The sequence below is a fragment of the Python bivittatus genome, unplaced genomic scaffold (genome assembly GCF_059951505.1).
Source record: "Python bivittatus isolate LINGU-HERP-01145 unplaced genomic scaffold, Pbiv_v1 ctg000200_np1212, whole genome shotgun sequence".
NCBI classification, from domain to species: Eukaryota; Metazoa; Chordata; class Lepidosauria; order Squamata; family Pythonidae; genus Python; species Python bivittatus.
This window is the reverse complement of record NW_028277040.1, coordinates 195,511-218,915: the sequence shown is the minus strand read 5'-3', so window position 1 is coordinate 218,915 and position 23,405 is coordinate 195,511. Positions and strand designations below refer to the sequence as shown.

General features: G+C 38.3%; 1 protein-coding gene across 2 annotated transcripts; it reads right to left on the bottom strand.

The window, feature by feature from the left end:
* ASB1 (ankyrin repeat and SOCS box containing 1) lies at positions 1–23,020 on the bottom strand. Of its 2 annotated transcripts, none has more exons than XM_007434911.3 (5): positions 22,788–23,020; positions 14,461–14,602; positions 13,447–13,749; positions 4,468–4,853; positions 1–2,455 (listed from the first exon to the last, which is right to left on the bottom strand). In XM_007434911.3, exons 1-5 carry the CDS (start codon positions 22,921–22,923, stop codon positions 2,322–2,324), a joined length of 1,101 nt encoding a protein of 366 aa, XP_007434973.1. In that variant the 5' UTR covers positions 22,924–23,020; the 3' UTR covers positions 1–2,321. The 2 variants fall into 2 exon arrangements, with proteins under 2 accessions (XP_007434973.1, XP_025026752.1); XM_025170984.2 differs by having other exon boundaries at positions 2,320–2,455; positions 4,422–4,853.
* Positions 23,021–23,405: the final 385 nt, after the last annotated feature.

The following is a 23,405-nucleotide window of genomic DNA, read 5'->3' as shown; positions in this document are numbered from 1 at the left end:
TTTGTTCAATATGGAGTTTAATGTATGATACACTACTGAAAGCGATTCTGTCCAGAACCAACTAGAAATTCTAACTCTAACTACCATTTCATATCTAGAAAAGCAAGCATCTGAAAGACCTGGACAGATTTACTTGTAACTAATATATCTGAAGAATCAAACTTCCTTATGATTAACCAATCAGATAGCATTAAAGGCATAGAAAATGCTCAAGCAAGCTTGTGAAAGTAAAATGTATCTGACCCTTGAAGGTTTAGAACGTTCTAAAGTCTAATTTATATAGGGAGGTAGAATTTTTTTGATCAGAAATGTCCCAGCCACCACCTGTTACTTATCACTAACTTCTGCTCTAGTAAACTGCAAGGGCTTCATTCCTCTCTTTCATATGTTCAGAATCTCATTCACTCTCTTGCACATCATTTATACCAGAGATAAACAGATTGCCTGCAGGTTATGAAATCCAAAGATTCACTAAATGACAGTGGAGAGTTAGATACTCTCTCTGCTACCATCTAGTCATCATCTGGATATTTGCTACTCAGATATGGGAGCCCCAGCTATATTCTGTTTTTTCCTAGAAATCTAACATGCACCAAAGCACAGCTTTGGAATAGACGGTATATGCTTAGAAACAAGTGTAAATGTGAAGAGAAGAAAACTATACTAATTGAAATAGCCAGTACTATAAAACAAACAAATCCATGCACTGCTATGTGTATTGGCAGAACTGCAACATATATTGTATTATAACTATTGAAATATATGAAATAGCAGAAATAGCTTGGAATATTTATGCCTTCTCACCTGCCACATTCAGTAAGTAAAAGTAAGTCAAAAAATATATGTACTAGGTCACCCTATCTATACGTGCATTGGAAAGATGCAGATTTGTTCAACTTTTGTGAGGGGAAAAGGATAAAACTGGAATTTAATCAAGTGGAAAAAGTGAAATATTACTGAATTTTATTAATATATGGTTATCCTAAAATGGTTTGCTGAGCAGAGTAGCCATCATGCCAATAAAATTTCAAGCTATGACTATTATTTTGTGTGGCATAATCTTGTGATTATGATTCAGGATTGAGAATTGGATAGAAGTAATTTTAAAAAACCACATTAGTCAGGGTTTAGAGTAATTAGGCCATTGGGGGTTACTGTCAACACATGCATAGGGTCTGGTTACGTGAGGGACTGCCTGTCTCCCATAGTATCTGCCCAGCTGATTCAATCTTGCAAAGTAGGCGCACTCCATGTTCCTTCAATTAAATAATGTCATCTATTGGGACTCTGGAAGTGCAACTTCTCTGTAGCAGCACCTGCGCTCTGGAATGAGATTTTCCCCAAGATCTGGATGGCCCCCACTCTGCTGTTGTTCAGAAGAGCCATAAAAACCTAGCTCTTCACCCAGGCCTTTGGCGAGGAAAAGTGAAACCCTTGGCTTCACTCAATCCAATCTGTCACGCTTGCCATCTTTTCTTTTTTATTGATTTTACTGGTTTTATTGTAATTTTTTTGTTTGATTGTTGTGAACTGCCCAGAGCTATTGGGAGTCAGGCGGCATACAAGTTTAACAAATTATTATTATTATGCTATTGTCAACATTTGCTTGCTGTCAACACAAATAATGGGATAAGGTGAAGCTAGAGCCCAGTGATTATGACTGTTTGTGTATTAAGGAGTGTTATTTTTAGGGTGCTGGGACTTGTTTTTGGAATGTTGGTTTTTATTGTTTTATTACTGTTGGTGTAAGCTGCCCAGAGTTATGGTACTTAGGATGGGTGGCCATATAAGTCAAATGAATACATACATACATACATACATACATACATACATACATACATTTGTGTGGTAAGAAAAGTCTTGGATCCAAAATAGAACCAAAAGGAGAAGATGAATGTCTAGTTTAAATTGCAACCTTCCAGAGAACAAAACGACTTCTTTCTGTTATAAATCCATAAAGGAAGAAGGGTGTATAAAGCTAAATGTGAACTGCTTTGAGCTATTTTGGAGAAGGCAGCATGTATTATTGTAAATAAATATACATACAGAAGTTTCGAGTCCATAGTATAGAAATATAATCTATTTTCTTCTAATATATCTGATCCTATCAAATTTACTGGAAACAGCATTCCTAAAATCCAAATTCCAATGCATGTTAACAAAGATATGGCAAATTACTTTTCACATTAGCCAAAAAATATATTGAACAGCAATAAGAAATACTGTGTCCTCTTTTTAGTAGGTCACTTCACTCTTTAAAACCCAAGCCCAATCTGTACAATCCAGGAAAGGAAATTGTCTTCAAAGCATCCAATTAGAGCTCATTGTTGTTCATGAAGTAAGAATTTTGTGATAGGGTCTGGGACTGGAAGAGTGTGTATCAGCTGTAAGCGGTGTTTCCCAAGAGCCCTTCGTATTGCCATGCGGCACAAAGACATCAAACGTCTAGGGCGACCTGCAGTGAAATGCATAAGAAGTGGACAAGGAAAGCAACTTAATACCATAACCGATCCACAGATGACTTCATATATATTAAGTCCTTGTTAAGCCCTATATTCTGCCGAGGAGAGTTTAGACTATGAGCTCCAGTCCTCCTTGAGGCACTGAAGCCAGCTGGGTGACCTGGGGCCAGTCACTCCCTCTCAGTGCAACCTGCCTCCCAGGGCGGTTGTTGTGAGAAAAATAGGACAAGGGAGCACTATGTGGTCTGTCCCTTGAATTGTACAAATAAAGGGATAGAAAAATATTACAAATTCCCCAGCTTCTATGATATATGGCTTTATCTTGTAAAGCAGCTATTGAAAAAGGGGGGCCTTATTTTAATCATTTGTATGTATTTGTCACTTTGATCCCATATGTATTACTCTAAAGTCAGAAATATTATATACATTAAAGTCTACTTACAAATCAAATATGCACAAATTTGGGTGCATACTTAGTACTTATCACTAATTCTGCCCACATGATAACCTATTTTATCTGTACTTCCCTGGATATCTCTAAAAATTGTTCATTATAGCATATGCCTTTTTAGGAATGGTCCTCATTAAGTTGTAGGCAAGTATACAACTTTATTCAAGCAGCAACAACAACACAGAGGATTGGAGAAGGCTCCATTGAGTCACAGGCTGATGATAAGATATGGGCTTAAATCCTTCCTTAAATAACTGCCTTCAGCCTTATCAAATAACTGATTTCCTAATCATTTGGAGGAATCTGAGGATTCAGATAAATTCATTTAATCTGATTCATTTAATTTTAGTCCAGCTAATGATATAGTTTATGCTATGAGTGAGCTCAGTGAATCATGGAGTTGGATGTTTGCTCATTCTGAATGGAACCTGCTGTGGTATCTGCGCCTGTCCTCCATGCAGCCACAGCAGGGACTCCTCTCAGGCCTTGCATCTGGGACTGAGGGGTCAGAAACTGTGACCTACCAATGATTAGAGTGACTTTACACAGGCACAGTTTGAAGTACTGTTTTGGTTTTGGGCTTTTAAGGACCTAAAGAGCCTTTATTTACTACGTATTTTGTGAGTTATATTTCATGCAAATGATTAAAACAGCCAGGAGCCCTCCACCCAAAATCTTGGCCCCCAAAGTTGTTGCTGTACTGTGGTTCTTAAGATGACAAAACAGTAATTCCTGTATCTAATATTTAGACAGGGATTATAACAATTGTATTTAAGCTAATTTTTAATCTAAATGTTTTTTCTCCGTCTCCAGACTTAAAGAGCATAACATTAGCAGCTTTAGTCTGAAAAAGGGTTCCCCCCCCTTTTTTTTTAATAACTGAGGGGCTGAAATAAATATTTTTTATTTGTGCCTTCTTATTTCAGGGGATATTTCCCTGAAATCATCCATTTACCCATTTTTGAATGATAAAATTACTTTTCCTTTTTTATTTTTGATTTGATACTTTTGATGATACATCCTGTTCTGACTTTCATTCTAGGCTTACTTCAACCCTGGGGCTTCTCTATCAAAATCCCAAGCTTCTGATTAAATTCTCCTGGGGTTGATCTTCTAGGTTGCTGCAGCTTCTTCTGTGTTAGTGTGACACAACTGGGCAAGATTTTTGTTTCATTTTGGGACCTGAAAATGCTTTGATTTTTACCCCTATATTGTTTAATTCCTATGCATTTCATTATTGGTTTTGGTCCGATTGTGGCTCAGTTAACATATTATTTTATGGATGCATTTACTGATTTTTAGTTGGTGAACTATTCTGAAATTAATTTTCCCAAGTGATATATAAATACTATTGACTGCTTTTAAATCCATCTACTATGGCAATTAATTTTCTAATTAAATATAAAGTCTAATTTTAATCTATGAAAAATTCTAAAGATACACATTCAGCTAAGAAAACTTTTAATCACTAGCAATCTTACTGTATGTATTTCTAGTTCAGCACACACCTTGCAGAACCAAAATGTGAATGTCATAAGAACCAGTGCCACTCACTTCGGGCTTCTTGAAATGCCAGCAAGGCTTCTGGATTTACTCTGATTCTTCCCATAGCTCCTTCTCCCAGAGTTTCCCATTTCACCAGATCCAGGTTGGCACCAAAGTCAATCAAGAGGAGAACAAAAGCCACTTCACAGCCATGACGTAAGACTGCATCCATGACACATACTGCAGAACCCCTGGAGAAGCCTTGAATGTTTACAGGACCATAAGAATTAAAATCTGGGTTGGCTCCAGCTTGTAGAAGAAGCCTGAAGCAGGGGAGGTTGTGATAGGCTGCACTAATGTACAGAGGACAGACCATCAGAGATGTAAGTGGTCGAGAAGATGGGCTTGGGGTTCCAGAAGACAAATGGTGATTAACATCTACATCAGCTCCGTATCTGAAGAGAAAATGATGCAATCATTTTGAAAAAAAAAATCCTTTGTAGAAAGAGGACAGCAGCTAAGCAATTTCTTTCTGATTCTAATATCTTTCAAAGTTTATTTCTTTTAGCCTTGCTGGGCCTCTGGGCAACTATCCTTCTCTGCAATGATTATAAAATGAACAAGTCAACCCTAGCAGCAACTGACATCTGCTCTTACTGGTTTATGTATAATATCCTAGAACAGGAAGGATAGAAATAAAATTTTATAAAGGCTGGCAGGAGATTCCTTTTGCCCATGAAATGAAATACAGTATGTGATCTTATAGGTATTTCCATATTTCAGCAGCACAGGAAGTCTTTAATTTCTAAAATTCAGCAGCACAGGGGTCAGTTAAATATTCTAAGCCAATTATAGAGAGCCAGTTTAGTATAGCGGTTAAAGCACCAGGCTGGAAACCATAAGACCGTGAGTTCTAGTCCCAGCTTAGGCACAAAGCCAACTGGGTGACCTTGGGTCAGTCACTTCTCAGCCCTAGGAAGCAGGCAAGGGCAACCCACTTCTGAAAGTCTTAATAATCATAATCATGATTTAATAAAATTTAGATGCCACCTGACTCCCAGAGCCTGACTCTTGCCAAGAAAACTGCAGAGGCTAGTTCAGGCAGTCCCCAGGTGACAACACAGACTTGAAGGGGGGGGGGGACGGAGAGAGAGAGAAAGAAAGAAAGACTGCAGACTACCAATAAGGACTGCATAATTTACTAGGAGTGGTGAAACACAAAGACTAGTATGGTCAGAGTCTCATAGTCTGGTAGATCACTGGTCTTAATTTTTGCAATACAGCCATTTTTTCTCCGTCTCTTGGCCCAATAAGGCCCAGATATGTCTGGTTACTGTCAGTGGTGGAAAAATAAACAAATTCCCACTGTAATTAGAACCAAGAGTTTCCTAGGATTGCAAGAGTATTAAAGATGAGTCCACAATGGTAAGTAGTCCCTATCATTTCCATTCCAGCACATGATTGAGGTTAACAAAAAAGCCCAACTGTATTGTTTAAAATCAGGAAAATTAAAACCCCCATCATTGTAAGAAAGGCATATTGTAACTTTAATAAGAAAATCCTCGATATTTCCTTCTTCCATAAAAATATAACCTATTTTTGTGAGATGGGCTGCCATATCATAAATAAACAAACAAAATATTTAAGTGAAATTAACATGAGCATTGTGCTCAAAATATGTATCAGTTTTGATGCAAAATTCATTTTCACATTAATTCTTCCTCACAAAGTTAAAGGTATTTTCATTCATCTCTTAATGCCCTCTCTCATCTGGGTGATACATTTTGAATTGTTCTTATCCACTAAACTGGGTATTTACTGGGAAGGAAAGAGCTTTTGGACAACATATAAAAGCTATTTTTCCCTACAACCATTGGATCTTTCTTGCCAATTGGCATAATATTTTACTTACTTCAACCTCTGCAGCACTTCAACCAAAAAACTGATTTGAACTATATCAAAAAGTTTTTGCCCTTTTGCAAAGCTATTGATTTATGCTTACTAGTATATAAGATAATTACATTATATTATCATGTAAACCTTTTGTTATCTGAAGCTTGATGTCTTTTCATGAAATTAGATTGCAAAGGATGCATTATTGCAGACATATATTCTGAAATGTTCTTGCTAGTGTTGAAGTATCTTACAATGCATTTAACAGAAATATTGGGTAATCACTTGTACATTGTGCAGGATCCTTACCAGTAATGGTATGAAGTTGGCAGGGCTTTATTTTCATAAGATGCCCAAAGTATTTCCAAAAGTATAAGAAATCCTATACTTTCTCCTTAAGTTTGTATATCATTCTATCTGTCAGAATCCTCGCAAGATTTAATAGTAGATTGTTATGTTGGCTAGTTTAGCAATTGCTTTTTACATGCTACGGTTCTACCATTGTAAGGGGAAGGAATGGGAAACCAGATGGCGTTGTTAGATACCAGTTAGAACCAGATGGCGCTGGCATGCTCAAGGTCGTACCAGCAAGGGAATCAGGAGACCAGGAGGTAAGGGAGGGAAAAGTAAGAAAAACAACTTTTGGTGCGCTCAGGCTCAGTCTTAGCAATGATTTGGAACTGTACACTTGTTCTCAATAAATGAACTTTCTTTTGAATCAATACTGGTTGCAAGGAAAGTTACTGGATTTGGGATCAGCAGATGGCAAATCGTTACATTATCATTATTTCATCTGGTCCAGAAGCCCATCCATATTTCAACATATTATCATAGATTTCTTATAACATTATGGGTTACTGACTGCACATCCAAAATTTCTGGAAGATTTGTTGCATTTTAAAAAAATTATTGCTAACTAGCTATATCCACATGTGTAGAATATAGTTTTGGATTTTTTTAAAAAAAATAATTTTCATTGTATTTAATGTAATTTGTTCCTGAGGAACCTTTTATCAAAGGTACTATTTTACTTTCCTGCAAATATTTCAAATGAAAAGCCAGTAATTTTTATGATTCTCTATTCCCAATTTCTCTTGATAGAAAAAAAAATATGAATCACATAGTAGATTCTTAGTAGAAAGTTTGAATTAGAAATAAAAGAAGCATTGAATGTGTATGCCACAAAATAGACTCAAGAAGCATGTCACATAAAAGTGATAGATCTACTGAATTGCACTTGGATCCATTGTATGCTTTGGACATTTAATATTTTTAATAGAAATTATCCCTGAACAGACACTCGAAAGCTAATAGCTGCTATTCATATACTGTATTGGATACAGTAAGGAAGAAATCTTCACTATGTAGTCAGCAAACTTGTTACAACCATGTGGAATATTTCTGCAAAAGGAACCACTTCCCATACTGGTGATGAATCAGTTATGTGCAAGTCTGATGAATCATTATGTGCAAGTCTGCCCCTCATCATAAGCCAGCACACATGCTTTAGCATAGCACTGAAGTAAACAAATGTTCTTCAGACAAATGATTCCCAAGATGAAACTGCATCTTATATCTATTCTGTGAGCCTGTCACCATAAAAATCCTCAACTTACCATAGCTTGTATATTTTCATGCAAAGGCCCAGAGTAAATGTGTAACTTGACTCTGGGGAAACAATAAATGCTATGAGTACATAATATGCTTTATCACAAACCACCATTATGTCTCTATGAGGTTTAATCTACCATCACCTTTCAAGACAAACTAGTCAGCTGTCCAGTGAAAGTTGTGACTGAATGTGGTATTTTAATACATTATGCCATAGCCAATGCTCTTACCTGATTATGTTGCCCCATGCTATTCTGTCAAATGCTTTTCCTCCATGTCTTCAGCATTATTCCATCGCAATGGCAAATTAAAACTTCATATTGACAAAACTATTAGCCATTTGCTTTACCACATAGACACATACCATTTCAGTTTAATGGTGAGAAATATAAGGTTTCGACTTAAGATAGGAAAAACCAGATACACACGTACAAGATAGGTGGTACCTGGCAAGGCAGTAATATTTGTGAGAAGGATCTGGGTGTCCTGGGAGACCACAGATTATGCACGAAACAGCATTCTGCTGCAGCTGTCAAAAGAGCCAATGCAATATTGGGATGCATCAACAGAAGTATAATCTCAACATCATGGGAAGGGTTAGTTCCACTCTATGCCACACTAGTCAGACCACACCTAGAATGCTGTGTTCAGCTATGATCATCAGAATACAAGAAGGATCCTGAGGATCCAAGAGGGCTGAGAAAAGCAACAAAGACGACGAGGGGCTTGGACGCTAAATCCTAGGAAGGGAGGTTAAAAGGACTGGATATGTTTAGCCGAAAAAAGAGAAAGCTGAAGGGAGGCATGATAATGGTCTTCCAATAAATAAACAGCTGTCACAGAAAAGAGAGTGTGGATTTATTCTTTATGGTGCCTGAGAATAGAACAAGAACTAATGGGTGATTTAGATAGAGAGATCCAAACTCAAATGCGGGAAGAACAGCCTGCCTCCTCTGCTTTTTAAACAAAGGTTGGCAGCCATTTGTCTGGGATGGTTGGAGGATTTCTGCCCTGGGCAAGGTACTGGACTAGAAGACCTCCAAGGTCCCTTCCAACCTATGACTTGATTAAGCCCAGCACATCTCTCAACAAAGTCTAAAGTAGAATATGGCATCCCCGTCTCCTTCATAGAAAATATTGAAGGGAAGTGCTGTCTTCCTTTTCTGCAGATATAATTCCTGAAGTTCACTTAATCCCCAGTAGCATGACAAAACTCCACCATTGACATAAATAGGGCACAAAATTGTACATAGTCACAGAGGACAGAGAAAGGAATTCAGAGAGACCTATATAGTAATCTGAGAGGAAAGCTAAAATAGTGGCTCAACCACTTTTTGTGTATGCATCTGTATGTGCTTTCGAGTCGCTCTTGATTCCTGGCAACTATAAGGACAAGTCCCTGCAGTTTTCTTGACAAGGTTTTTTGGAAGTGGCTTGCCCTTGCCTGCTTCCTAGGGCTGAGAGAGTGACTGTCCCAAGGTCACCCAGCTGGCTTCGTGCCTAAGGTGGGACTAGAACTCCCGGTCTCCCGGTTACTAGCCTGATGCCTTAACTGCTACACCAAACTGGCTCTAAGCTCAACAAGTAGGTCCCCCTAAATAAATATATTACTATTCAGTAGATGACCCATGAGTAGGGGCAGGATGCTACTTTGGATGGCTGGGATCTTTCAGGGTTGGCTAGATACAATTCTTTCCCCTGCAGATGTTCTTTTGCTGGAATCTCATCTGAGTGCGTGGCACATCTGCCTCAGACAGGATGTTGGAATTTTGAAAGTCTGTTTCTCTAGCAAAGGATGTGGAAACATCTTTGGTCCAGAAGTGTAAGCTCTTGAGCCTTGTAGATGGAACAGTGCAAATAATATATGAGATCCTACATTATGAAAAATTAGCTTTCAGAAAACCTTTTTTTCCATAATATTGTATGAATAATGCCACTAAGCTGGTGCCAGGTCACATAGATCTTAATCATATGGCATGACCTTAAAAATACAATGAACAAGTTATTACCCTCTTGGATGACTCAGGCACTCTCAGAAACACCTCTGCCAGTGGAAAGCAAGCTTCAGATCCTGTGAGCATAGTCCAATAGCCAAGCAACAGAGTGCACTCCTCTAAGGTGCTAGGGCAGTCAGAAACCTCTGTTCTTACAAAAATCAGAAACATATATGGTTTCAAAATCTACACCTTCAAAATCCAGAGAAGAACATTTTGAGGAATAGCAAAGTATTTGCCAATCCTTATATACCTTCACTTGCTCATAAGCTATCTTTTGATCTTGGAGGAACTCTTTAGAAAGAGCCTCCAATAGCTTTATCTAAAAACTGAACTGAGTGTAGAATCTAATATCACTTTATCACTAAAATAACAAATTGGGCAAAATACATCCTGTGGGTCTAAATCCAAGAGTTGCTAACTTTGTGATGATAAAAATTAGCATCTTTTCCTTCTTATGATTACAAGAGAAATGGAAGCCAAAGAATAGGCTTGCAGGTGCAACATACACCTGTGGAAGGGCAGTAGACTTGTTTTCAGGTCTCTGTTTAGTAATTTTTGTAACATTTCTTTCTCTCAAAGAAAACCCAGAAAAGAAAAAGGAAACAATCCATCAATTAACAACTTCCCTTCTCTTTTTACAGTAAATGCAACGTTAGAGAAGTCCTAATTTCAGGTTTTGAACAGGAAAACATTCCAGGAATAAAGACCACCAGGAAGGACTGGAATGAAAAATTGCCCATCATAATCATAGCTCTTAAAAGTTATCAGATAAAAATCACCTCAAAGACATGGCAAAAATCCTGAAGGAAATATTTCTTTTAGTTGGGCTGGACTTTTGCTCCTTCACCAGACTGTATGAATAAGATGCTCTATCTGTTGCCTCCCCACTCTTTCTCCCATTCTCCCCAATTATGCAGGAAATTATGTCAGTCTTGTCACTGTGTGCCATCTACATTGCATATGGATCCTAGAGAAAGGCACCTTCCCCTTGCTGAGGATCAACAGTGCAACAAAGTTGTTGGGAAGTGGGCAGCCTGAAAAACTGACCATATAAACAAACAGACAAACAAAGGGTTACTGACAAATTAGGGAAAGTGTCATAAGGTATAATATTCAAGGATCCCTGATTCCCCCCGAAAACAACTGACTGTTTTTACATCCTGATCCTGGATGGTCCTGAGAATTGTTCCTTGGCCAGGACTGCACATTCAGCTTCCAAAAAGAAGCATTCTCAAAAGTACAAATGGGGCTCTTTTAAGTAGACATTGGACAGATTTGCTTAGCCATCAAGATTCTGTTACTTCTCCAAGTCTCTCACATTGAACACTATTACTTAACTGGTGAAAACTGATAGACACCCAATAGGACTCACACAGAAATTCTGTCAACTTGTACACTATTTTTTTAAAATGCTACTCTGCTGAATATTTTTTTCCCTTTGGTGTATGTTAAGAATACAAAATGTCATTTTTAATCGTTTTTTAAAATATTTCTTTTACATAAGATTGTAATTTCTCTTTCTCTATTCCTGGGTTGACAGTTATTTTGAATTAGGAAATAAATAAGTTACTTCTGGATCAATGTAGGAGGAATTGTTACCTATTTGCTCCCTCACTCCCAATAAAGTCTGTGGGCGGGGGGCAGGGGGAATCACACTACAGAGTCCCCACTCCTTTTCTACATGCAGTGTGATGTCATGCACATACCCAAAAGAGGCAGACATCGTGATGTTGCTTTCATCACTCTGATGAAAGCAGCAAGAACCTGCAGATGCTACTGTTCACTTCGTAAATTGCCACTCCAATTTGTCTCAGTGTTTGGCCAAGCCATGGATAAAACGACATTTAAAAGGACCAATGGATGGCCTTTCCAACTTAAAGTTTTTAAACATCCTCCCAGCCTCCCCATTTGTATAGCTGATTGTTGACAATGACAGAGTTAGCAGAGAGATGTTTGCATTAGGTATGTCTGACAAGTAACTACCCACATTCAGCAAGTAAATACCTACATTCTCTATTGTTTGTTCATGCCCAAAGGAAAAGCTATTAATCAAAGTGGACAGTAAACTCTATTACATATAACCCTGCATCTTCTATAATATGAAGTTTTTAAATTTATGCTTTTCTGCATTAAATTTATTCATTTATTCATTCATTAATTTTATTCATAATTTTAGTTTCATATTAGAATTGCTTTCTAAATACAATGTTTATTCTTTCAATATTCTCTTAATATTCCTTATCTTCTGTTTTTTTGAGTTTACTCTCTCCCCTTAAAATCATCTTTCTCATCCTTCCTTATAGCAAGGATAACTTAAAGAATTTGGAATTGAGGCAGTATTAGAATCAATTCTACTTGAGCCCAAACTTCTGAACCTTCTGGGTGAAATATACTTTTGGCTGACTTTCCCTGTTGCAGTTTACCACACTGTACTAATATTTGGCTATAAAAATGATTATACAAAAAGATGTGAGATTTTGGTCTGCTAAACTAACAACAAAGCGAATTGCCAGGAAGTATTTAAAGACAGTCTCTATTCCAGTTTGGCAAAAAGACTGGAGAAGTCTTTCCATTATTAAAATCCAGGCAAGAGATTCCTAAGATATAGTAGTTCTATCTTCCTTACTGCCACTGCATATCTTGCCACTTGCTGGGTTATCTTGTGGTCCAAATCTGCCAAAAAGAAGCATATTATTTCACTACAGTAATCTCATGAACACCAATTCAGCAAGGGATCAAGAAATTTGTAGGAGCTTTATATAATTTATAGTTAAATGAAAAGTCCTGTAACAAAGACAAAAGAAGCAAATGGGAGCAGCTAAACTATTTATTTTTTAATTGTTTGTGGGCTTTGTTTTAATTGCGAGCTGCCCAGAGTCACCCGTTGGGGGAGATGGGTGGCATACAAATTTAATAAACAAACAAACAAACAAACAGCTTTGTATTCTGTCATGCAGCTCGTTCATCATACATCATATATCTATTCCCCTCTATTTTGAATTAGCAGGGGCAAGAACTTTCATAGTGTCTGCTTTACACAACTGTTGGGACCAAAACACATAGTACAACTAAGACATGTGGAAGATCTAACAATAAGAATTCTTAAGCAATGATACTAAAGAAAAATATTACTGGGTTTTCACAATCTAGCACGGCTGGAAGGCATCATGTTGGGAAAGATATTTCTAAATAAGTTTGGGATGAGTTTTAAGGTTTTTTAAACCCTTGACCACCTTATAGTTGTTGGGATCATGTGTGGCTGCTTATCAAGTCCTTATGTGATGGCATATTAAGATATGCTGCAATTTGTGTGAGTGGGTCAAAAATATGGCTGGGACTACTAGCAAAGTGAAATGGCTGTGCATGCACAGATGTGTGCAGATAGCAGGGACAACTTTTAAAGCAGCTGCTGAGTTTTCTGAATGACATATAAATGCTTTGTGTTAATATGCTTTCCAAAGCACCTCTGTTGAATGTCTTACCTGACATACTCCCCTGAAAGCCAACTGCTCTTAAATGACAGTGGAGTAAAATAATCAGCGATTACCTGATCAGTTCTTTTAAGATGTCAGCCCTGCCTACTCGGGCAGCATGGTATATGGGAGTGCTGCGGTGATGACGGCTCCCATTAGGGTCAGCACCAGCTTTCAAAAGGAGCTGTGCACATTCAAGGTGTCCATGCACAACAGCAACATACAAGGCAGTCTGTCCTTTCACATCCACAAGATCAATTTCTGCTCCTTTTTGAATTAGAAATTCCACACAATTTCCATGCCCTGCGGTAGCAGCAATCCGTAGGGGTGTACAAGGCAGCCACCCACAACACCACATAGATTTCTTGTTGATGCGGCTGAAGAAAGGTGAAAGTAACACAACACAATAAGATATCATTGAATATTCTAACATCTTGCCTGACTTTTGCCAGTGCGGTACCCTTAGACTTGTTTGAACAAATCTGGAGCTAATATTAAGTATCAACTTTTACTTCTCTGATCACAGATGTAAAGATATACCTTTCTATGTAAGTTTCCCATGTATTCTAAAGGAATATTATCCTTATTCTCATTCTTAAATTTATATCTCACTTTTCTGCCCAGAGAGTGCTCATTGGAGAAAACTTTAATAATGTGCCTACAGAAATAACTCCACATTGGTCTGAACCTTGGATGATGCCTCAGCATTCTGCCTGGATCAGATTTAAGCAGGTGGATGACCTACATTGAAGGTGCTAGCAAAAGTCAAATGTGACTAATAGACTAATAACATTTGACATAGGTCAAATGTGACTAATTCATTTGGTGCTTCTTTACATGACTATGTGCAGTCACAACTTATTCATGTGCATATGAACTATTACCATAAGAATCTTAGAAGTAAACCAAACTCTTCAAAAAGCAAGATAACCTGTCAGATAGAATCTTAAATATATGGAAGCCATGGAAAAATTATCATGATCTTTCCTGTCATCTATTTAATGAGAATCTGCATAACAAGAAGAGGCAAGATGTACAACATAGCAATCTAAGCCATTATATTTGGATTCAGTAAAATGAATATTTACCTTTGGAAGCTCTCTTCCTGAAATAAACTTTGAATGGTCTCCAAGTCCCCCACATAAGCAGCATCATGTAATCGAGTGTCCTCACAGTGCTCAATAGGCTGGTCACAGAACTGTTCCTTCAACCACTCCTTCAGATTGCGACCTGTGCTGAAGAGATGGTGGTTGCCAACATTAAGGTCCAGCTTCACTGAGTTGCAGTCTTTTAAATATGTTAGGCCAACACTGATGGACAATTTTTTCTTCTGAGGGCTGCATTTTTAAAATCATTCCTATTTTCAGCCTCTGAGGGCTGCAAGAGAATAGAGTGACGTCACCAGAATGGCCCGATCTGCATGTTCAGCCTCTTTATCCACTATTTTGGTGGACACAAGGGGAGAGTTTTACCCAAAATAGTCACATGAAGCAGTAAGGCTTAACAAACCTATTTCACAGCTAAATTAACAAAAAAGACCAAAAACTTAGACCATTTTGCCATTGAAGTTGGTGGTGCAAAAATGATTATGCCTGGTAGCCATAAATTGTCACCCCTGGTTTCGGGCTTTAAAGGACAGGATCAGCAGTTTAAACTGAGGCAAGAAACAACTCATTACATTGTAACATCAGGGGCATCAGAGACTGATGTTTGGTTCTGGCAATGATAGTTGAGTACTAAGTACTAAGTATTTACTATTCACTTCTGAATATTGATGAGGTTTACATGGTCGAATTGTACTCTGTAGAATGTTTGTCTCTGTAACTAGCCAAGGAGGTGACTAGGTTAGAATTTACATTCTTTAAATTTATTTTTATTTAAATTAAATTTAAATTTTATTTATAGATTTTACTATGCATATTTTAAATGGCACTGACCAGACCCAGGTATACCACTCAGAATTGGGGACGGGATGTTAATGTGGAGAAAAGTTTAGCCCGTTTTTTAAAAATCTTATCTGAACCCTGTGGCTAGTATTTCCATACCATGAGTTCTCTCCTGTGAATCTTTAATCACATGTAAGGGGTAAATTAATTAATCAGCAAATAATTTCTTAATGAATCTGTCTTTCAAAAATTGAAGAGAGTTATTGCCTAAACCCTCACTTTTCTTCAAAGCTCCCTGGCTTGATAAGAAGTTTATCATTTTTTCTACCCAGTGCTACCTATGTGCCTTCTACAGACACACGCACCCCTCCCCCAAAATGTAGCAACTAGATGATGAACTAAACCAAGCTGGCTAGGTATTGTCAAAAGGATTATGATTCACTTGGTTGCAGAATTAATCAGTGTTTCACACGAAAACCACTTTCATTTAAGAAAAAATATAAAAATTGTGTGTCAGTTATCATGTGTCATTATAGCATGTATGCATTTGTCATATTTACACAGCAATAAACAGGCAAACATACTAAAGGACCAGCAGATGGCATAAAACTATAAGGACATAACTGAGGCAGTTGCCCCAAAAGCAGATATTGTGAGTGCAATAATGGCAGCCTTACAGATATTTCCCTCTACTAAAGAATGAATCAGCTGGGATATATCCAATTTGCCTTTCCCTCTCTAAACCAGGCCTGCACAACTTGTAGAGGAGAAAGGGCCACACTGATAAATTAAAAACCACTGTGGGGCACAAAGGAATATGTGGTGTGTTGATCAGCTGTTTGATAGCTAGCAGAGTGGTGACAGCGCTGGAGCAGTGGGTGGCGGTGAGGCTTGGAGGCACTCGGCAGCACATCTTTCAGGATGGAAGCAGCAAACTAATTACTTTTTAAAAAATGCCAATGGGCTGCACAAGAGGCATATGTTATGCAGGCCTGCTCTAAACTATCTTACTGCCCTTACATGTGCCAGTGGACATCTCTGTACTCTGTTGTCAGCACTGATGTAAATTTAAGTGTCAGTCCCATTTGTTTCCATACAAGGAATTGGCAGCAAAATACAGGAACAGCGCAGTCTGGGAACCAGTTCAGAGCTCTGTAATAAAGCTAGGTCCCATCTAGAGCTCATTCCAGTCAGAATAGGAAGACAGAGACAGGGAGGGAGGGAGAGAGAGCGAGCAGGTCTGGTTAGGGCTATGGAAACCCTGGGGTGCTCCAGACTGGCAATTTCTATGCCACCTAAGTAGGGTTACCAGATGTCCCTCTCTTTTGTCCTCATGACCTCCATCCAGCAGGCATAGCCTTAAAATCAAATATTGTCTGGTTTTTTGAGTATTTTGATTTTTTTAAAAAATATTTGGACTGTTTTCACAACAGTAGTCATTCAAACTTTCACGTATTGACCTTGTAGCGTCTTTCTTTCCCTCATCCATTGACTTGGCAGTCTAGATTTATGTTACAAGTAGTCCTCGCTTAAAGACCATTCATTCAGTGACAGTTTGAAGTTATGGTAGCACTAAACAAATGGCAGTTACACCTGGTCCCCAAGGTTATGGCTGTTGCAGCACCCCTGTAGTCACGTGATCAAAATGTGGATGCTTGGCAGTCTGCCCACACTTAACCTGACCGCAGGGGCACTTTCACTCCTCCCACCCGCCTATCTTCCCCCCATCTCTGCCTTTTTGGATGCCCTGCACTCTGCTGCCTCTGCCGCCCTGGGTTCTACTGGCCCTGGTGCTCCCAGCTGATATTCACTGTCGTCTTCCTCCTGCTGCTGACAAGATTTGCCTGGCCCTTTGTGAGGCAGCTGGTGGTTGTGCCAAACCTTCTTCCCAAGGCCATGTGCAGCCTTGTCCAAATCGAGTGCGGCCCTCTTGTGAGGTCAAAACTGCATTTTTATTTTAATGTAGTTGCAAATGATGATTTTTTTTTTTTAATCTGCACTCAGTTGTTACCGACTCTGCAGTGACTGCTTTTTGGACGAGTCCTTTGCAGTTTTCAAGGCAAGGTGTTTCGGAAGTGGTTTGCCAGTGCCTCCTTCCTAGAGCAGAGCCCAGCTGGCGAGTGCAGGAGGTGGGGTTTCCGTTGCTTCGCGCCTTTTTTTTTTGGCCAAGTGCAGCTTCTGCGCTACCGGCAACTGCTCCCGACTCCTTTTTGCAAGGCGCCACCAGCATTTTTCCTCCCACTGGAGTGAGAGTACCCATTTATCTACTCACGTAAGTTTTCGAACTGTTGGGTTGACAGGAACTGGGGGAGGAAGCAGGAGCTCACTCTGCTGCGCAAAGGCTGGGCTCAAACCGCTGAAGTGTCGACCATTTCTGGCCAGCAACTTTCAGCGTCATTAAGCCGCTGCACCACCGCATCCGCAAATGATGAATATATCAGCATTAAAAAATATATATCGCTGAACAAGCAATTTAGTGCACATTAAAAGATTAGCTTAAAAATAAGCAGGCTGACATACTGTCAGACCTGATAAAACCAGGAAGCCCTATCCTTAGGTAGAGTGAAGCATCACGAGAGGCAGCAGATTTGGGGGTATTGGCTCTAGCACTTCTCTCCATTCCTTGCAGCAAAAATAAAATATAACAACTAAGGATTTGCTGTTCTTTCTGTCCTGCAAAAGAATAGCAAATCCTTAATTGTTATGCCTCATTTTTGCTGCCAGGAATGGAGAGAAGTGCTAGAGCCAATACTCCCAAATACTTTGTTACTACAGAACAGGGATCTTAAATCATCAGAAGTGATGCACAAAGACTAGCTCATTAGCTTGAAGACCACAGCACTGAAGTCTTTTTGTACATTGACACAAATAGAGTAAAAAATGAAGAAAATGAAGAGTATTGAGATATGCCATTTAATAATTACATTAAATTTAAAAATTCTAATCCTACCCAATCCTAGGGGACATGGCATATAAAATGTTGACTGGGGCATGTTTGTGCCATAGTTAGGATAATGTGATGATAAGCCCATAGTATAAGAGCCTTGCCAATAATACATGTGAAAAAGATCTTAAACCATCATTCATACGTTCACTGGCACATGAGTCAGCAGCATGGCATGCCTGTGAAAAAAGCAAATGCAATTTTAGCTTGCAACAATGAAACTATAATTTCTAAATCATGGAAAGTAATAATTTTGCCTTATTTGGATCCCAAAATTCAGTCCAATTCTGGATACAGCACTTTAAGAATAAAGTGGATAAGGCAGAATAGGTCCAAAGCAGGTCAATAAGGATTAGAGAGAACTGAAAACTTCGTCTTGAGAGCAGAGGTACCAGGTATCTTAAGCCTTGGGAAAAAATGAATGAATAGGGTGGTATTACTCAAATAACTAAAGAGGTATCACACAGAAGGGCATAACCTATTTTCTATCATCCCAGAGACACGCAAAAAGGGTCCATTATTAAGTTATAGGAAGATAGATTCCAGGTAACAGTAATAACAGATCAAGAGCAAAATAAATTACCTAGAAAGATAATCCTTCCCCTTCACTAGGGGTTTTCAGGCACTGCCTCCACAAACTTTTTTCAGAAATATTGAAAATTCCTGTTGGGAATTGATGCCTAAATAGCTCTGTGATTCTACTTCCAAATTACTTCCCTTTCTTCCAATCATCCATGCCTCCCATTAAAGTTATTCTTATTTATCTATTCATTTGATTTACATAGCTGGTGACTATAAGGACACTTGTATAATTTTCTTAACCACAGTATAAAAACTATTCACTATTGCCTTCTTTCAGGATCCTTTCTGACTTCATGGTTTAGCCTACAGCTTTGGCATTCCCTGTTGGTTTCCATTCAAGTACAGGCCCAACTCTTAGCTTTTAAACCCAGGTAAAGTTAGTTATGCCTCTGATAGAATAAAGTTGTTTACTATTGGGTAACCTACTCACATATAAATTGAAAATTAGTTTTATCAGTGTTCAGCTGTAGGCTACTAAAACTCTGTTGTTCCTTTATTTATACTATTTCTTTAATTGATTTGATCCCTAGTCTGTAATGTCACTAAAGTTTCTTGATTGAAATTTATGTTTGGCTGTCTAGATTGATCAAGGAATATATATAATCTGATCCAAAGGAGGTAAGGGGAGACCAACTCACTCCATTGATTTAGCTGGAAGTGCTTCATCTCATGCATTTAGGAGAGTTTCCTTCATTCCAAAATATCAGAGATCAAATAATGCTATTGACCAAACCACTTCAAAGTGTTTCTTTTGTATTGGTTCATTTTTGTATTCAGTCCACATTCATTCAACACCCATTCATCCTTGATCTAAATTCTTGTTTTACCATAAGATCCACCCTTCATTAACAATTTATCCCATATTCAGAACCTCTCATCACCCTTGTATCAATTAGTTCTCTCAATCTTTTATCATAGACAATAAAAATCAAGAATGCTTTTAGATTCTTTGCCATTTGCAAAGTAGACCTATGTTTAAACCATGTATTCTAAATAAACACCACATAACTTTTTTCTAAACAGATGCCAAATAACTGTTCTGGTTTTCCTGGATCTCCATGATCTTTTGGTGACTTTCAATACTATGGTATCTTCAGAATAGGGATTAGGAGTGGGAGGTACAGTGATGCTGTTGTTCTTCTTTGTCTGTGGTTGGGCTCAGTTGATGTGGTGGGGAGGGGACAGGAGGGGAAGGGAGAGAAATTGAACCAGAAACCTCTGACATGTGGAGTGCCTCAGGGTTTGATGTCATTATCCCTCCTGTTAAACATCTACATGAAAATAAAAATCTACAAGAAGCCACTTGGGTGAAATCACCCATTGGTTTTGGGTGTTGTACATCTCGACCTCAAGCCGACCAGGTGATGTTGTCAAAGCTTTGTCCCTGTGTCTGAAGGCTATGCAGATATGGATGGGAAGAAACAGGCTCAAATTTAACACTGACATAACTAAGTGGCTGTGGGCATTTGTCAGCCCTTTGAGGTAAACCAGGTTAGGATACAGACTCCACAAGGACTATTAGAATTTCTACTTCTATTGCATGGTAAAATAACAGAATCTTGAAAACCTCTCTCCCCTTTCTTATAACAAAAAAAAATCAAGGCAGGGCAATCCTGGGTTTCTTTCTTATACCCGCCTCTCTTTCAGGGCTGATAACTGTTTAGATGGTAACTGTTCTTGTATTCCTTCTTCAAGGTTATTTCCATACTCCACTACACTATTTGGATCACCCAGGTCTGGAGATGTTCTACCTTTAGTCCTGAACGGGATTGCACTTCTCCCTTCAGGACTGGTATACAATGTGGGGGTCTTCCTGGACTCATAGCCTTTGTTCAAGGAGTAGTTGGCAGTTGCGGCCAGGAAGGCCTTTGAGCAAATTCATTAATTAGACAGTGTCACCTTGGGACACTGTCTAATTAATGAATTTGATGGGACATGAAAGCAGGTCTTCTCTGTTGTGGTGCCTGCCCTCTAGAATGATATCTGTCCCCCAGAGATTTGTATGGCCCCCACCCTAATCCTGTTCAAACATGCCCTTAAAACCTGGCTTTTCTGTAGGCTTTGGGGTAGTGTGGTGGGTGGAACCCTTGTGAGATGCTTGTTTTAGTGGTGTGGTGTTTTTTTCTTTCTGGATATTTATTTTGTATAGTCTCCATTTTATTCTATTTGTTATTGTTTCATGTTGTATGCTACTTGGAGGTGGGATGGATTTGGGTGAGTTATAAATTATACAAATAAATACTCATTAATCTTTGAGTTTCCAAATAACCGAACAACATTTCTGTACTCTCACATCTCTTTTCTAGCCATCCATTCATTTTTCTCTTGGATCTCAATCATTCAAAACAATACATGGGTTTTATCCAAGACTCAACATTTTATCTTTCATTTATCACCATTCATTGGAGTGTAGCATACAGCTATAATTAACCTGCAAATTTACCTATAAATTCCTACCGATCCACAACAGTCAAAGTGACATGAACTCATACTTTTAGATCTTTAATTCATAATTATATCTTCACTTCCATGTATTTATTCATCAGCTCCCGTTCATACAATTAGATATCCTTCATACAGGTCTATTAAATCCTCCTTTCCCTTGGTTTACATATTCACAAACTTGTCTATTTTCTTTATTTCATCTACTAATTTATGCTCTTTACTATTTGCTCCTATTATATTCCAAATTACAATCTTCTGTATGCTATTGTTGTCAGTAAGAATACATATTCACTTGTGTAATTGATACTTTTTAGTTAAGTGGGGGAGGAGGAGACTAGGTTACCAGCTTTAATAATATCTGTGCCACATACAGCATTCATTGCTAATAGAAAGAACGAAACAGTGCTCAGTTTTGGCACAGTTTGGCCAAAATGCCAAAGTGCCACCAACACCCACTTTTGCCCCAAAGTACTTTACCCTCTTAATTGGAGAACTATGATATGGGTTCTCTAATTCTCTAAGATCAACACACTCTTTCCCATGTTCCACCCCAACATTTATGTAAATGTTATTTTGCAAGATACTAAGGAGAGGTTAATTACTTTTTAAAAATGAAAATTATCCATAGAATAGCAACATCAAAAAATAATTTAAGCTTGTGCACTAAAATAAACTTTGGGGAAACAAATACTAGAATGAGAGGTAGATGAAGAGGTAGTTTGCTTCTCAATTTGGGGGCATTATACTTACCATGGGCAGTTTTTGTTCTTCTTCATTCCCAGTATGCCCCTAGCTGCCCACTTGAGTCTATTTATTCCTCTTGTTAAATGCAAAGAGTTCTATTTGGGAATGCTGAAGTAATTTTCTCAGATTTGTTAACAGCTTCATACAATTTAACTCACATGGTTTCCAGCCACATAACTGACCACTCTGCCTAATAGCACATGGGAAATGCTAAGAAGCAAACACTTTTTGACACCATTATCCAATTGTTTTTATCAACTGACAAATAATGGCCCTGATATAGGTAGTAGGCAATAAAAGTAATATTGGTCTCCTTGCCAGCTGAGTATAATTACTACAAAACATATACAAAGTAATTTCAATTTGATAGGACTTAATATCTCAGGCAGTTGTATGTTTTATTACTGTGAATATTTCATAACAATCTTAGTTAAATCCCTTATGCTATTTAAAGATTGTATTGCCCCTTCATCAGAACCATTGTTTTGTATGATTTTTATCAATGTATTAGAAACTCATACTTGTTCCTACCTTAAAAACACACTCTAAGATCCAATATAGAAGTATCACCTATTGGAATCTTTTGGAAGACTTAGCTTCTAAGTAACTTCTCCCCATCCCCAATCATTTATACTGTTTCCTGAGAAAAACAACTGGTGTTTTGCTTTTTGTCAGTCCTGAAAAAAAAGCAATAAAGCCTGGACAGCAAAATGAAAGGGTTGCTCCTTTTATCAGCCCCAAGGGCTTCATTTCCTTTGCCTTTACTGGATTTCAGTGCATATATGGCCGTTTATGTTTGTGTCCCTTACATTACCTGCATTTCCATTTGTGACACCAAAATCAGCTCCATGACTGTCACGAGGTATCTGAGCTTCCAGGCCCTCACTGGTTTCATGCTCAGAAGAATCAGTGCCAACAGCCTGATCAATAAGATGGTTCGTATCAGACATCTGTCAAAAGGAAGCTAAGTAAAACTGGAACGGGCCTAGAACTACCTTGGTAGAAAAGCTGCGTCTGAGGCTCGTACGTCATTTGCTTTATCCGGCTGCAGAACTACTACTTTATCCCCGCCCCCTCATCATAATCTGATTGGTGGAAATACAAAGACCGGGGCTTCCTGCTTTCTTATTAAGGTGGTTTGCCAAAGTAATTTTTTTTAAAAAAGCTTTAGTTTTATTTGCCACCTCTGAACCGCAAGCAGATAAGTAATCGAGGACTTTTTTATAAGCAAGGGCTTTTTGCTTCCAAAAGATGACTAAGTGAAAAGATGAGAGAGAATAATTTAGTTGGGCATCTTAGGGCTACTGTACCTGAGTACAAAAATTTGTACTCAGAAGACTAGTGTATGTCTTTACTACTATCAAGTGGCCATCCAGATTTTTACAGCTCAGATATGGATGTGGCTTGCTGTGAGAATTTAATGTGTGTGTAA

Excerpts from the sequence above, each read along its gene's own strand:
- ASB1 (XM_007434911.3), bottom strand. The coding sequence starts at position 22,923 with ATGTCTGATACGAACCATCTTATTGATCAGGCTGTTGGCACTGATTCT. Across the intron at positions 4,854-13,446 it reads ATCTTAAAAGAACTGATCAG|ATACGGAGCTGATGTAGATG; the intron begins GTAATCGCTGAT and ends TTTTCTCTTCAG. Across the intron at positions 2,456-4,467 it reads GGCATTTCAAGAAGCCCGAA|GTCGCCCTAGACGTTTGATG; the intron begins GTGAGTGGCACT and ends ATTTCACTGCAG.